General features: G+C 35.0%; 1 protein-coding gene across 1 annotated transcript; it reads left to right on the top strand.

The window, feature by feature from the left end:
* The first annotated feature begins 3,308 nt into the window (after positions 1 to 3,308).
* On the top strand, positions 3,309 to 13,793 carry LOC134651137 (PDZ and LIM domain protein 2-like). Its single transcript, XM_063506163.1, has 7 exons — positions 3,309 to 3,418; positions 8,707 to 8,913; positions 10,417 to 10,568; positions 12,079 to 12,124; positions 12,732 to 12,809; positions 12,914 to 13,017; positions 13,095 to 13,793. The coding sequence occupies exons 2-7, from the start codon at positions 8,710 to 8,712 to the stop codon at positions 13,651 to 13,653; spliced, it is 1,143 nt and encodes a 380-aa protein (XP_063362233.1). The 5' UTR covers positions 3,309 to 3,418; positions 8,707 to 8,709; the 3' UTR covers positions 13,654 to 13,793.
* The last annotated feature ends 3,817 nt before the right edge of the window (positions 13,794 to 17,610 follow it).

The raw sequence follows: 17,610 nt of genomic DNA, 5'->3' as shown, positions 1-17,610 counted from the left end.
CGCAAGTCACAACAACAGTGAATGAATCTCAGTTTGACATTCCTGTACGAAATGTTTTGTGCGTTCCAGATCTCACTACAAATTTGCTATCTGTTAGCAAGTTGATAGAAAGCGGGAACACAGTTTCATTTGGAAAAAGTGCGTGTTACATCCGTAATCAACAGAATGTGTTAATTGGCATAGCAAGTTTAGAGAATGGTGTGTATAGGTTAAATACTGTGAAGCCAGAGAAGGTACTAGCAGCGGCAGCTATACATACAACAGATTCAAAGCAGTGGCATAAACGAATGGGTCATATTAATTCAAATGACCTAGAAAAGATGAAAAATGGAGCAGTGAATGGTGTTTTCTACAAAGATAAACCAGAATTGCAGAAGTCTAACTGCGAGGTGTGTTGCGAAGGGAAACAGGCAAGACTACCTTTTCCATCAGCTAACCATAGGTCAGAAAATTTATTGGAGGTGGTACATTCGGATGTGGCGGGGCCAATGGAGACCAAGTCTATTGGTCAGGCAAGATACTTTGTACTGTTCGTAGATGATGCAAGCCGTATGTGCTTTGTATATTTCTTAAAAGAAAAGAACCAAGTTTTCCAGTGTTTCAAAGAGTTTCGGAGTATGGCAGAGAACCAAACTGGAAATAAAATTAAGACGCTTCGGACAGACAATGGGGGAGAATATTGTTCACAGGAGATGCAAAGTTATCTGAAGACGGCGGGTATTATTCATCAGAGAACTAATCCCTATACGCCACAACAAAACGCGGTCTCAGAGAGATATGTGAGATCGGCTACTGAAAAGGCAAGGTGTTTACTTTTTGAGGCTAAACTAGAAAAGAAATTCTGGGCAGAGGCTGTGAACACGGCAGTGTACTTGAAAAACAGGTCGCCGGTCTCAGGTTTAGGAAATGTGACACCATTTGAAAAATGGACAGGAAGAAAACCAGATCTGAGTCATGTCAGGGTCTTCGGCAGTCCGGTGATGGTGCATGTGCCCAAAGAGAGAAGATTAAAATGGGATAAGAAAGCTGAGAAATATATTTTACTTGGTTTCCCAGAAAATGTTAAGGGTTACAGAATTTATAACCCAAAAACACAGCAGATTACTACGAGCAGAGATGTTTTTATCATGGAAAAAGAGGAAGATACAGACACAGTTCAGATGGTAGTGCAGGAAAGTGTGAAGGAACCAGAGCTGCAGCCAGTGGAGGAAGAATCAGAAGATGAAAGTACCCTCATGGACCCAAATGATTCTACCTATGTAGGTGAATCATTAACTTCAGATGTGACATCAGATGACTCAGCAGATTTCACCTTATGTCAAGATGAGAGTGATGTTTCACAGTCAGCAGAAGACATTCCTATAGTGAATGGCAAGCGAGTCAGAAAACCAGTAGACAGATATGGTTTCTCAAACCTGTGTGTGGTAGACGAGGCTTGCGGTGAAGAAATCACCTATGAGGAAGCGATAAATGGTCCAGAGAAGGAGATGTGGCAGCAGGCTATGCAAGAAGAGCTGAAGGCTTTTGAAGATAATCAAGCGTGGGAAGTTGTTGATGTCAAGGAAGCCGATAGAGTGATACAGTGCAAGTGGGTGTTTAAGAAAAAGTTTGAAAGTGATAACAAAGTGAGATTTAGGGCTCGTTTAGTGGCTAAGGGTTTTACCCAGAAAGAAGGTGTGGACTATAAAGAAACATACTCACCCGTCCTAAGGTATTCAACACTAAGACTGTTATTCGCATTAAGTGTAAAATTAAATTTTAAAATTACCCATCTTGATGTAACAACAGCTTTTCTGAATGGCTATCTTGATGAAAATGTATACATGCAAGTGCCACCAGAATTAAATTGTAATTCTAATTCAGTGCTTAAATTAAAGCGAGCGATATATGGCTTAAAACAATCTGCCAGAGCTTGGAATAAGAGAGTTAATGATTGTTTATTGAGCTTGGGATATGTAAAGTCAAAACTTGAACCCTGTTTGTATAGTAAGCGCATAAAAAATGAGCAGATTATTATAACTGTATTTGTAGATGATTTTTTCATATTCTCAAATAGTGAAGCTATGACAGATGATTTAAAAAAGAATTTAATGTCAAAGTTTAAAACTAAGGATTTGGGGCAGGTGAAAAAATGTTTAGGTATGAGGGTGAAAATGTATGAAAATGGCAGCATTTCTTTGGATCAAGAGCAATTTGTAAATCAGATTTTGATGAAGTTTAATATGTCAAATTGTAATTCTGTAGATACCCCAATAGAAAGTAATTTGAAATTGGAGAAATCTGAAGAAGTGTGTAAACAATATCCTTATCAACAGCTGATAGGAAGTCTAATGTACCTAGCTGTACTTACACGTCCAGATATTAGTTACAGTGTCAGTTATTTGAGCCAGTTCAATAACTGTTATTCAGCAGTTCATTGGTCACATGCAAAAAGAATATTAAAATATTTGCAGAAAACTAAATCTTTTGGTTTGATATTTAAAAATGATAATAATAATCTGGAAGGTTTTGTTGATGCTGATTGGGCTTCAAATAATATTGACAGAAAGTCATACACTGGTTTCTGCTTTAAATTATCAGGTTCTGTGATTTCTTATGAATGTAAAAAGCAGCAAACAGTGGCCTTGAGCTCAGTTGAATCTGAGTATATGGCAATTTCTGAAGCGGTCAAGGAGGCAATTTATTTAAAAAATTTGCTTTCAGAAATTGTTGTATGCGACTATAACATTGTCTTGTACAATGATAACCAAGGTGCTCAAAAATTGACTGAAAATCCTTTGTTCCATAAAAGAACAAAACATATAGATGTTCGTCATCATTTTGTTAGGGAAGCTGTCGCTAACAATCTTGTAAAAATTGTTTATTTGTCAACATCTGAAATGCCCGCAGACCTTTTGACTAAAGGTTTAACTAGTGTAAAGCACAATTATTTTGTCAGAAAAATGGGCATTCAGAGTATTGTTTAGCATAGTTAGATTTAATTATTATTTTGTTTTTTGGAAACTGTGCTTAGATTATTTTGATAAGTGGAGGTGTTAAAATATATCTAAAATAATCTAAGTTTAACTACTAGCGCCATCTGTTATACTATGTATGTTAACTGTACATGTGTCATTGTCAGTGACATTTAAAAAATTAAATTAGTCTCATTGCAACTGTTATTCCGTTCGTTTCATTTTAGTTCTAACAACTATATTTGACGCTGACTGGAAGTTTGCATGTTGTAAATACCTGAGCGTGTTAACCGAAGTTTAACTATCGGCTATCTTCACCGTGCCGCCGTCCAGCATTGCCAAATGATCAGTCAAGACGAATTGGCACTAAGCACGCCCACGTCGACCTCAATCACAGATAATTGGATCAGTCGACCGCCGAACCCCATATTGAGTGTTCATTACCTGTGCCTGGAACTGCGAAGGTTAGTGGTGGGGAGTGACATTTGAGCCTTTCCATAGACCAGGTCTTGACTGCGCTGAACCTCTCCTTATTACTTATTACCAGCGGTGTGTGTTTTAAATGGATATCGCTTAAATTTTAGAAATAGCTATTGCGTAATGTAAGAGAGTAGGTATTTTAAAATTTCTTAAAAAAACCATTTTATTTAAATTCGAGTTGACACGCAAGACAAAGTTAATTTTTTTTAATAAAAAATTCTACGGCAATGCCCTTTCAAAGTCAAAGTGAAATGACATTGCGATAGTTAGGCAAGTTAAAGTCTATATTTTAATTCGGTAGACTAAAATGACATTTCATAGTATGAAATGACATTTTATGTTCATACTATGAACTGTCATTTCAGTCTACCGAATTAAAAAATAGACTTTATATTTTGTTTATTATTTTATAGACACCGTGAAATGACTTCTATTTAACGTTTTAAGATTTTAACGATTTTTTTATTATTTTAATCCATTAAGTTTTAAAAACCAAGAGAGTTTGTCTTTTACCGGCTTCTCAAAACTGTTTAATTAAGTTTAGAATTGTGCTTTCTTAGAAGTTTTAAAGACAATGCAATATTAGCAGCCATAAAGCTCTCGCTGTTTTTAAATTAAAACTTTCCAAATTCAACTAGGGTAATTGACCGAATCCAATCAGTGTTGTACCTATTTATAAAAGTAATAGAAAAACAGTTCAAGTGAATTTATTTAGTTTCAGACTTCTTGTTGCTATCCTAGAACAAGTGCGCAGCGACAGTAGCTCGCGCGCGAGATAGACAACACGTCTCTTTCTAACTGTATTAATTTGGATTAGTTAACATTTGCTTGAATGGAAATGTGGTCGAAACGCTCTTATTTCATTTGCATTTTTATTAGTCCTTTATTAGGTTAAGTAACTGATAGTAAAATAAAAAAAAGTCTCTTTATTTCCTTAATTTTATACACATGCGTCATTCCATATCATAGTTATTACAATTTAAATATCTATGAAATAATAATATTATTATTATTTAAATATCTATGAAAGTATTAACTCTAGTTTGAACATTGGTAATTGTATAGGCAATTCATGTCCTAAGCGTAGCATAAAGCAATAACTGATACATACTTATGGGCATTTTTTTTGTTGTCCCCTACACTTTTTTTTTTCAAATTTTGGGATTTTTTATGTTATTTCTACTCAGAATCACGAGCTCTTTCTATCCTAATAGGAGAAAAAAAGTGTCCTAAGGTTTGTATTTCCATTCCGTCACCATTTTTCATAGACTTTGTATGGCGGTCGCGAAATGGAAAGATCGAAAAATGTGTGGAAATTTTGGGACACTTTTTCTCCTATTAGGATAGAAAGAGCTCGTGATTCTGAGTAGAAATAACATAAAAAATCCCAAATTTGAAAAAAAAATGTACGGGACAACAAAAAAAACCCCTAATGCGAAAGCAGAAAAGTTGATCACCGATAAAGTTTAAAAAATCTTGTGTCAAGAGAGCACGCACTTCTATTAGATAGTAGGATACAAACCAACTTATTTCAAACTAGCTTTTGCCCGCGACATCGTCTGCGTGGAGTTAGTAGTTTGGGTAGCTTATTTTTTATCCAATCTGCTTTTTATCGATTCTCCATACAAACTTCCACCCCCCTTTTCACCCCCTTAAAATGTGATTTCTGTGATAAAAACTACCCTATGTCCTTCCTCGGGACTCAAACTTTCTCCATACCAAATTACAACTAAATCGGTTCAGCGGTTTAAGTGTGAAGAGGTAACAGACAGACAGACACTTTTTCGCATTTATAATATTACTAGCTTTTGCCCGCGACTTCGTCTGCGTGGAGTTAGTAATTTTGGTAGTTTATTTTTACCCAATCTGCTTTTTGACGATTCCCCATACAAACTTCCACCCCCCTTTGCACCCCCTTAAGGGGTGAGTTCTGAGATAAAAAGTATCCTATGTCCTTCCCCGGGACTCAAACTATCTTCATACCAAATTTCAACTAAATCGGTTCAGCGGTTTAAGCGTGAAGAGGTAACAGACAGACAGACAGACACACTTTCGCATTTAGAATATTAGTGTGGATATGGATAGTATGGATTAACAAATTATACTATACAAAAATAATTATAGGTATAACTTACAAATAAGTTTTAAACTAATCTCCCAAAATGTTTAGTAAACATTTATGGATCTTATGGATTCGAAATAAATAAATAAATTGAATTGAAATTTAATTGAATTAACCAAGTAGCTATACAAAGTTTATTATTGCTCATTTAACTTAATTAAAGTAAACATTCCAAAACGTCGCTCATTTAATATTTACATCAAAGAGCCTTACGGGAAAAACATGAGCAACAAAGTTGGGGTCAATTGCTAATATTTTTCTTTCATTTCCTCTTAATTGGTAGACTGGCCGGAGGAAAATCGTCTTACCTATCAAAACATTCATAATATTCGGCGACCGAATATTCGGTATGACATGCGAACATTTTAAGTCACAAATCACAATAATTATGAAAACTGTCGAAAATCTCTAATTACAACATTAAACGATCACTCGACGAAAAACACATAAACAAAACTTGAGGATAATTTCATGTGCCATCTATTTTTACGACATCGCAAAGGTATCATTTATAAAAAATTAAGTAGATGAGACCGTTACTTCCGCGCCATAGAGAATTAGGTATGTGTGAAAAACTAGTAAATATAAGGAGGTATCTCCGAAACAATAAGATGTTTGTTACGACACAGAGGCTAAGGATTATTTATTTATTTATTTTTAAACTTTATTGCATATAAAAAAGAGTACAACATGCGGACTTAGTGCCGCTATAGGTATTCTCTACCCGTCATAGGGCAACACAGGAAAGCGTCAAGGTGCGATTATGCGCTTCAAATACATTTAAAATGTATTATACTATTCAATACATACGGTGAATAGACAATGCACAGAACTTACGAAAAAAGCGCCGTGCTTTCACAATTTTTAAATAAATTGGTGTATCGCTAAGAGTAGATCGTATCGCTAAAAGTGACTTACGGACGACAAATGTAGCTGTATTACTGTTGCGGCTTTACTGCTGTGGCGTATTCGCGGGCGCGACGAATTAAGGATGATTCACGTTAGACCGGACCGTGTCCGGGCCGGAGCTTTCGGCGCTTCGTTTTCTATGGAAAACATCACGTGATCACCTGTCATCTGTCATAGAAAACTAAGCGGTCAGCCCGGTCTATCGTGAGTCATCCTTTAAACCTTCTAATTGCGACCGTAAAAGTCACTAATTTTAACAAGGAAATTGACAGTGACAGCACCTGCTTCAACGCCGCCACTGTAATGTCGCAACAGTAATGGAGCATCAGAACGCGAACGCGTTCCGAATTAATTTCACGTTTAACAATAGGTACACGTACTGATTTTCGTTTATTCCCTGACAGGATTATCGAGATAAGACTAAATTAGTATCAACGCACAGATATTAAGGAGATTAAAGCTCCTAATACTCACATTCTTCAATTCGACTGTCTCGTCTGATAAAGTGACGATACGTCGGGCTGAATCGAGATGGGAGTTCTAATTTCCCAGAGGACAAAGGATGTTATTTACCTTAATTAAGAAATGTAACGCTATCCTGAATCCTTTGTTATGTGACGAAGTGTAGTCTATTGTAAGATTTTCTTTAAACATGTTCATGTCGAAGTGTAATGTGAACTGAATACCTACAAATATTATCTTCGTACCTATTTTATTAAGTAATGATGTCATTCATCGTTAGTTTAAATCTATTTTTTTCTTATTTTGGTTCAAACTAGTCAAATTAATGCATAATGATGACAGTCATATAGAACCGTAAAAAGAAGTCGAATAATTACGTAACGGCCTCTATAGTTTTACAATTACAGTGTTCAAATTGCTAAAGTTCAAATGCTGGTTTAGAAATGTAGTTAGTTGTATTTGTGTACAGATATTTGAATGATGAACCAATGCGTATACAGGGTGCTTCCTGTAACAGGAGCAATAAATTAAACTAAAGGTTGTACTCCTCAAACTGACCAACATTTGTTCAGCAACTTTTAAAAATTATGAATCCTTTAGACTTGCTCTTTTTCATACAAAATAAATATTGCCTTCAATGTACGCTGACATCAGTGTGTTTGACGTTGCTTGTCACGCTTTAAACATAACAAAATTTGCAATACATTGCGTCTTAGAATAAACTTTAAAGTGTAATAAAAATCAAACCATGATTTATTTTCAAAACTTGCTGAACAAATGTTGTTCAGTTTGAGGAGTACAGCCTATAGTTTAATTTATTGCTCCTGTTACAGGAAGCACCCTGTATATAAAACAAAATATTCTCATTAAATTTGTTTACTCTTGACCCGTTTCCGTCAATTGACAGCTAAAGCGCCCTTCGACGTAATAAGCTCCGTTATTGCGGGGTAGGCGTACGGTTGAATTTGCTTAAGACAAAAGGAAACGAATGTAGGGGCCCGATTCGGATTTTGAAAGATATTTATTAGACATCACCAAGATACGACAACGATATTTTTAAGATCTAGCCTGTCAAATTTCATATTTGCGCGATTCTGAAGATACTCTTGAACGATTTTCACAATGTCTAAAACGTCGCGTTATGTATTTTAAGATCTCAAAACGATTTTGAAACGATCTTAAAACGATAATTTAACGTAAAAGTGACATTGGTTGCCCGAATTGACCTGCAAAAGATATCTAGTTGAAATCTAAACTAGTTGTTGTCTAGTACATATTATCGTATCGTTTTCTTCTCTAGAACAAATCTTGTTTTCCGAATACCGCGGTATGTCGCTATCTACAATAAACGGAATCTGAGGAAACTTGTTACTACAAATACAAGCGGAAGTAATTTTTTTATCAAATTTTAATTTATATTATTCAATGTTTCAATAAATAGTTTTAACGGTCCTAGCTCGATGACCAACAATAGGCCAAACACACCGTATGCGTAAATCAGCACGGCTCTAGCCCCCTTCATAGTGTCCTACGCATTCGTTAAAAGTAACGAAAAGATATGTACTACTTACCCAGCGAGCTGGAGCAGTGCTGAAGCAGTAATGAATTACTCAAGCAGAGTGTGAGCTGAGAGTGATTCAGCCTTTAAACCTTTGACCGCTAAAGATGGCTATAGACACGCATGGTTACCTACAGCTGGGCCTACAGTTCATTTAATATTTACCTTCGTACGTCTAAATAAGGGTTAATGACAGCGAATGAAACAATTTCTTTTTTCAGGGCATGCCCTCAGAAAATATGGCGATCGATATGCGCCACAGCAAGCTGAAGGCCTCGGAGGCGGCCATGCTGGCGGGTGAGATACAAAAGCCGAGCTGGCAGTCCAGGAACGAGGGTATCCATGAGCGCGTCAGCTTTGAAGATGCGATCTGGGGCTTCGATCTCGCTGGTGGATCCTTTTACAAGACTCCTTTGAGAGTTGTTGCCGTAAGTTCTTTTTTATTATAAATATGAATAATATACAGGATGTTTTCTGGAGCAATAAATTAAACTGTAGGCTGTACTCCTCAAACCGACCAACATTAGTTCAGCAACTTTTGAAAATACCTCATGTTTTGATTTTGATTACACTTTAAAGTTTGTTCTAAGACGCAATGTATTGCAAATTTTGTTATGTTTAAAGCGTGACAAGCAAAGTCAAACACACTGATGTCAGCGTACATAGAAGGCAATACTTATTTTGTATGAAAATGAGGAAGTCTAAAGCATTCATAATTTTTAAAAGTTGTTTAACAAAAGTTTTATAGTTTGAGGAGTATAATATACGTTTTAATTATTTGCTCATGTTACAGGCAATACCTTGTATACAGTAACATGAAGTATTTCCGGATAAATGAACGTACAAAAAAAGAGAAGTGATTTATTAGGTCTCGAATTTTGCAAGAAAATCCGGGATCAAAACTAGTTTGAGTGTGATTACTGAAAGTTCTTTTTTCCTTTGATGAGAATCTGTTACTACCGAACAAAACATGTAAGAAACAAAACCTCCATTTCTTAGATACAGTATGAATCTTTAATCTCGCCTGTGGGTTTACAAGGCTCTTCTTAGAATTGTTGCTGTTATTTCCTTTTTTGTCTACTGACAAATTTAGACCCAACATAAAAATTGCTCAAAGGGTTGTTGTCGCCAGTTATTTTTCTATCGTTCAAAGATAATTAATTGGGTACTTAGATATTATGAAGTCCATTCTAAACTCGTTGAAGTGTAGACGAAGCAATAACAAAATTACTTGAACCGTCTGCCGATCAGTCATATACATAATTTTAGGCCAGAAAATATTAGTTTTACTAATTAGAATGCGAGCTTTTATAACTAATTGCGTAATGACCTACAGACATCTGACTTGTTGGTTTTGACAAGGTTTGACTGAGATTAGATGAGTGTCAGTTCTCTATTCGTTTTAATTTAACTAGCACTTTAACTTTTTAATTAAATTCAGAATGGTACAGACGTTTCATGTAGACGCTACCTATTGCAAGGGTTCTCACATAATTAGTTGTAGAAACTAAATGCTATTTGTCCGAGTATAATTTGCTCTAACAATTCTACCCGAAAATTATAAAATGGCTGGATGGCTAGCTGGCTGGCTGGCTAGCTGGCTTTTCATTTTGTATTGTGGAGTTGTTCTACTATTCATTGCATTGTTTTAATAATAGAAATAGGTACTTTTATGCATTAAATACGTATACTGCATTAGAATTTTAGAAGGAAAACCCATAATAACTCCCAATGAGACAATTATAATATACGTAATAATTATTTGTGAAATTTGTTGTCGAAAATTTCCGATCTCCATATCACGAAAGGATATAACTTTCAGCTAACATAAATATACACACTTAATAAAGTGTTGCCTCAAACTTTATAGACTTACAAAAGATAAAAAATAACAGTCATATTAAATTACGAGTATGATTTTTACATTGCAGGTAAAACCTGACAGCAGAGCAGAGAAGGCAGGCATCCGTCCCGGTGACAAGCTCCTTCGCATCAACGACATTGATACATCCACCCTCAGCATCCAAGAGGCGCACGCCATTATCATCGAGTCGGGGATACATCTCAAGATAGCCGTCACATCGTAAGTATCCCGCTGGAGTCAAATGAACATACTTTACAGAAGAATCCAATAGCAGAGCAGAGAAGACGGGTATCTATCCCGGTGATAAGTTCCTGAACAAAAATGATATTCCTCTACCCTCAACATCCAATAGGCGAAGGCCAATATCATCGAGTCTGGGATACATCTTAAGATAGCCGTCACATCGTAAGTCTAGGCAATCTAGTCATATTAACAAACTTTGACGGCAGAGCCCGTAAGTAGGCACCGCAGCCTGGGGACGATGCAACTCGTGTGCATGTTGCCGATCAATGGATCAGTTTATATACAAGGTCACACAGCACTTTGCAGATAGAACCCGACTATTCATAAAAAAACATGCAACGTTACTTTCTGTTCGACAAGCTTTAAAGGTTCTAGGAACTCTAAATCAATACGTTAAGGATCGTTTATTTAACATTTATCTGAAACGAGTCTCTCAACCTGGGTTTAACTCCATTTCCATTCCACTTTATGCATAGTTTTATGTTCACCTGTCACCTTAACGGACGATTAACAGTCATTTCAACCCGAGCTATATTGTCTTTGAAACTATACTGCAATGCACAATTAAATCGAATTCGCCTTTGTTCTAATCAAGAATCTATATACTTACTAGAATAACATTTTGTTTATTATTAGCAACTTCATAAGTTATTGAAAAATAATATACTTACTTATATAATCAATTTCCAGCATCAACAGCCAAATAAAAACGCGGCATTTCCAGGTTTTTCCAGCGGGACTTGCCAGCTCGCTCGGAAATCAGGCATTACAGATTTTTTAATACATTTTTACGAGCAAACCACGCAGCCACCTGCTATAAGCGAAGCAATGAAAACGATTTAACATGGTCCAAATTAAATCTTTTTTTTATAACATCAATTAATAACAAATATTGAATCTGATTATAAGTTTATGAATATAGCTACTTGAAATTCGGTAAAATTATCCTTTGAAGAAAATATACAATTCCATTTGAATAACTCCAATGTACTATTGTATTTATTTACGAAATTAATAGCACGTACCTACAAGGAACCTCAATTCCCGTCTAAATCCTATTGTCTGACAAAGGCTGAATATTGAATAAATAGAAAAACAAATCTTAGCCAAGCCAACGTTTCTGTTTGCCGGTTATTGGCAGATGCAGATTTGAGATTCAGATCAATAAGGTGTAGAAGAAGCGCAATGAGAACAGCTTGGAGATATCGTATTCATAATACGAGTACTTGATATTAAAACCTCAATAACTTGCAAAATCAACATACCTAATAACCCAAATTGAACAATAAACGTCTGTCGTCAGTACCCACGGGGTAGATTGTGCATGCCAAGAGTGCTGGCAAAGGGCTGGAAAAGTTATACATTTCAAATATTAGATCCTCCGTTTATAAATAAATTTAGCAAAATAATATTTAGTCTTGGAAACACGGAGGATTTGCAAAGCTATTTATGTAATACGAAACATGATGTAATTTTTCTATTTCAGACCTGATGACGAGGAGGATGCTTATTACTGTTACGAGGATTCTTTGGTGAGAACGAAATCTCTATAACAATGCAATATTATTTATTTTTATTCAATATCCCACTTGTATAAGAATATTTAAGAGCCCATCAATGTGCACACTAGCGCCACTGCTAAATAATCGTGATTATTTAAATTTAACGAAATATATTAAAAAAAAGGGGGCCGCTACGTAATGTATCTTGTATTAAAGTAGGTACCTTTTGAATACATCAAACTAGTTTCCAATGTTTAATGCGTCCAAAGTTAAAACAGCCCTTTTTGTTTTGAGTTTATAGATTGACGAATCCAGCAACATAGAAACTAGTTTAATGTATTCACAAGGTACTTTAATACAAGATACAGTACGTAGCGGCCCCCTTTTTTAAAAAATATCTTTCGTTAAATTGAAATAATCACGATTATTTAGCAGTGGCGCTAATGTGCACGTTGATGGGCTCTTAACATAATTATCTTCATTAATCATTTACCTACCTACTGATAATAATCTAGTATTTATGTAAATAAAATACGAGCACTAAGTAGTTAATTACGATCTTATTTGCAACGAAGTGCTAATTATTATTGTTTTAATATAGCGAAAAATATATATTATGTTTATTTTTAATTTTCAGGACAACGGCTACGACAGTGAAGAAGAAAGAAGAAAAGAAGAGGAAAAGGCACGGAAAAGACAAGTTCATGCTAAAGTGGTAAGATTTACTTTAAGTAAATTGATATGTAATTGATTTATGATTTTTATGAAGTTGGCTCAAAACTGTGATACATTTATTTAATTGATGTATTTTCATTTCAGAGTTCTTATTGGAGTTTACAATGGCCATGGGTCAGCAAAAGAAGAATAATTTACAGAGAATCCAATTGTTTTATGGTGCCAAGCAAGTACGAAGGTAAACACAGGTAATTCTTGGTGAAATTAAAATATGATTTCTTCGTATTAATCAAATACGTTGTATTAATAAAGCATTATTTTCCAGAGATAAGTTCCCCGTACAGCCCATGATTAGAACCCAAAAGGACATTGTTCTAGATAGTATCCAATCAACAACTCAACAAATAATGGACAACCCGAAAGATAAATTACAAAACTATATACCAAAAGAGAGTCAAAACACCAACAGCCAAGGGCCTATAATTAATGGACAAACTAAAAACATACCCAATGGAACTGCATCCAATGTAAAAGAAAATAAAATTACGCTGCCACCAAAAATCCCTGAAGTGGACGAAGACAGCATTCAAGAGGTGTCCGAGGTAGAAGAACTGAATGAAGTTAGTATACAAGAAGAAGTTACAAATTCGGCAATGGAGGAAGAAAGTATACAAGAAGAAGTTTTAGAGGAAGAAGAAGTGAGTGAACTTGATTCCGAAGTTGAAGAAAAGAGTCAAATTGATACAAGTGAAGCAACTGATAATCACGACAATGTTCTTAATGAAGTTTTAGAAAACCACGACATTTCTGCAGATGAAGAGGATAAGATATTGAATAGTATCCTCAGTAACGGTGATACAAGCGAGAGCATGGACGAAAGATAAAATTATTAATGAATAATACAATCTCATCTTTTGTATTTTTGATAATTGTATTAATCAAACGTAAGTGATTATCTCATTCCTCATTATAATTGTAGTTGTTACAATAATTTTAATTTAATTACATTGGTAGTGCTACAAACAAAATGGGGGAGTCCTGGGGTTGCTTTAGTTATTGTTAATAAAAACAACTTCTAAAAGGTATCTTGGTGTGTATACTACTATTATACTCGTAAAGAACATAACTACATTGAAGTCAAGGTGAAAGTTAAAACAAAATTGATAATTAACCTCTAGCCGCCCAGAGACCTATAAAAAGGTCTCCTGTTCCATTCCAATTTGAACTTTGTGTTGACAAAATAAAATTTAATTTTGCTTGGCAAGGTTTGACGTATGGCGGCTAGAGGTTAAGTTGGTCTTTAATTGACAACTTTAAGAAATGAATTTCAAGATCATAGAAAGGTTTCGGTCGTTGTGATAAATATCAATTTACTTTGAATTATTAGTCATATGAGAAATTCCTACAAATTGTTGTGCTTTGATTTATTGAGACTTAATTTCGTTGTTTTCATTATAATATAAAACAATATGTTCCATGAAATCAGTTGTGTTTCAAATAAACTTGAGTACCTAATATACAAAATTTTAATTAGGTTCTTAAATGTCACTACAATGACAAACTCGTAGTAAAATGTAAATACTTATATTTTCACTAGGTACACTTGTTTCGACATGTCAATTCTGTTCACGAACGATCTTTTATAACCAGTTTTAGTTTAATAATAATACATATTTTATAAGGCAAAATAAAGTTATTTTTATGTATAAAATGTTTGCTTCATTATCTATTTTCACTTCAGTTCACCTGTTCAGATGATCTTCCACTTGGCATTAATTGGTTGGAATAAAAAAATACAATAAAAAACACAGACCAATTTTTATCCGTCGTTTTCAAGGGTACCTGACGGGAGCATAAATTAAGTTACCTATGCCATGAACGTGTAGGTTTAAACAAAAATCAAATATGTAGTACCCGAAAATTAAAACGTTTGTATTATTTGGAAGATTTAGCTTAAAGGAACTTAATTTACTACTCACAAAGCCTGAGTATTTTGAAGTTTGAAGTTCTGAATTAATTCCCAGTACTTAAACGACAAAATTACGCGTTCCATCCAAACGTCTATTTCGGAAATGAAATTCCGACTGAATTAAATTATGAAAAGCAAAGAGCGTAAACTATGAGACGGGAAGAAGAAATAATAAAAATTATTACTTATATCGACCGGGATATGAACCGAGAATATCGGAAGCTCAAAAACAATACAAAAGGTAATCAGCACGGTTCATATCCCGGTCAATATAAGTCTAGTGAAACTAACCGTGAATCATTCAAAACTGTTAAAAATGATTTATTTTGTATCTTAATTAAATTACAATGTCTGACCTGGCCCCTATTTCACCATGGCGACAGGTGCGACAATTCGACAACTGTCACTGTTGCTGACGTCACAGGCATCCATGAGCTACGGTTACCGCTTACCATTGGGCGGGCCGTATTCCTGTTTGCCACCATTATTGTATTATTTAAAAAACTTTATTACATCGGCAAAAAACAGGTATTTTTCTTTCGAAGTTTATGATGATGATGATGACAATTGTCACACGATTTAATAGAACTTTCGGTAATTCTTGACAGACAATGAGTTCTGTGTCGGAATTTCGTGACAATTGTCGTGTTTCTTGTGACAATTGTCATTTGCTTCGTAAAATAAGTACTTATTTATTAGCGATATAATGGAGTTTTTTTTTAATGAATATGTTGGTGGCAAACAAGCACACCGCCCGTCCGATGGTAAGCGGCTACCGTAGTCTATGGAGGCCTGTGACATCAGTAACAGTGATGTCGACAATTGTCGCACCAGTCACCGTGGTGAAATAGGGGCCGGTGCCTCTTTTTAGGTATTATAAATACTTGTGTTGAGAGAGCACCGCTCTTCCACGTGTTGTAACTTAAACTAATACATAGTATTGCTGACTGTGTAGTACAATAAAGTATTTACATAACTACATTACCTACATAGATCTAATGTAACTAGAAATTGACAGTATTTGTTATTTACATGTCTTTGTCCTATCATGTTCAATATTCAATGAGTAACTGCAGCCAATTCGTTAAACTCATTATAATTCGGAACGTGACTATCCCTTTCATGTTTTTGAAAGGAATGAAATTGTGGTTTCCTGGAAATGAACATAAAAAGTAATTATAGAGCAAATTTAATAACGGCGATACTTTTGTAGAAGCTTCCGATTTAAATTACAGCTTTTATGTTGCAGCTCTTTTCTTGTTAGTACCTATTTTTAAGGTTTGTGTGGTTTCGTTCATTTAACTAGAAAATGCCTACTTTTATAGTACCGTAAACTTTGATAAATTTTAGACTTTGGCACCATTTTTTGACGATGAAATGACCAAATTAAAATATAACAATCGTTTTTTTCTCTTCTTTCAGCCCGCCAAATAAAAATGTAGGACTTATAATTTTTTTTAATAAATAAAAACAACGCGATCAAAGTTTTTTACCGACAATCTAAAGCCTAAACCCGCTAAAAAGCCCGTGCAAAAAAAAAACTCTGATAAGTTCTTTTTAACTTAGGTTAAGTAAGATCTATATCAACAGAACTTAAACTTGACAAAAACGGGATCAATGCGTATGTACTTAATACTTACATTCAAAAAAATAATTTTCAGAATCAGTTAAGAAATTACGGAGTTATGAACAATCATTAAAAAAAACGTACAACCGAATTGAGAACTTTTGAAATATTGAAGTCGGTTAAAAATATAGTTTATATTTATATTAATTTTTTATCATTTATTTACAAACAAGATATATACAGTGTATTACTAAAATAAATTAAAAACTAGCTTAAAACTTAAATAGGCCCTTGAGGCATTGTACCAACTGACGACATTACCTCGCTGTATCGCAATGCTGATACGTTGTGCGAGGTAGCCGCCAGCTATTCGGTCACCAGTTAATTTATATAGGACATATAATTATATAGGTAGTAGTTTCTGGTTGTTGTGTTTGTTGTTAGAATTATTATTAAAAATATCAAGAAACTACGTAACGTACTTAGTGAGATTTTATGAATAGATAGATATATTCTAAAAGTAGAATCAATCTCTATTCTCCCTTTCGGCCACGACCCACGACACCAATCTTTTCACAAAAAAACCGGCCAAGTGCGAGTCAGACTCGCGCACGGAGGGTTCCGCACCATCAACAAAAAATAGAGCAAAACAAGCAAAAAAACGGTCACCCATCCAAGTACAGACCCCGCCCGACGTTGCTTAACTTCGGTTAAAAATCACGTTTGTTGTATGGGAGCCCCACTTAAATCTTAATTTTATTCTGTTTTTAGTATTTGTTGTTATAGCGGCAACAGAAATACATCATCTGTGAAAATTTCAACTGTCTAGCTATCACGGTTCGTGAGATACAGCCTGGTGACAGACGGACGGACGGACAGCGGAGTCTTAGTAATAGGGTCCCGTTTTTACCCTTTGGGTACGGAACCCTAAAAAGCAGTAGCTGGTCACTATGTCGACCAAAGTGTGTAATAATTAAAAAAAAGCCCCAAGGCCAGTATAACCGATGTATCATGATTGATACTCGTAAGCAAACAAATTGTGCAAATACTAACGGGATAATGTCAACAAATTGCTCATAATCCAATATTGGACTAGAGTCAACCAAATGTCGAATAGTGCTTCAATTTTCTGAAATGGCTCATAACATTCAAGTACCTACGATAGAAATGGTAGTCTCACACGATGCAATTTGACTCAAAATGAACCCAAACGAGTGTAGGCACGATAGCTAAAGGTTATCGGCTGGTGAGCGCAGTCTGACTTGAGGCGGTTAAATCCTGAAGTTCTTGAAGGTTCTATTCTAA

This window comes from Cydia amplana, chromosome 9 (assembly GCF_948474715.1).
Source record: "Cydia amplana chromosome 9, ilCydAmpl1.1, whole genome shotgun sequence".
NCBI classification, from domain to species: domain Eukaryota; kingdom Metazoa; phylum Arthropoda; class Insecta; order Lepidoptera; family Tortricidae; genus Cydia; species Cydia amplana.
The sequence above is the reverse complement of the archived record's forward strand: the minus strand, read 5'-3'. Positions and strand labels throughout refer to the sequence as shown.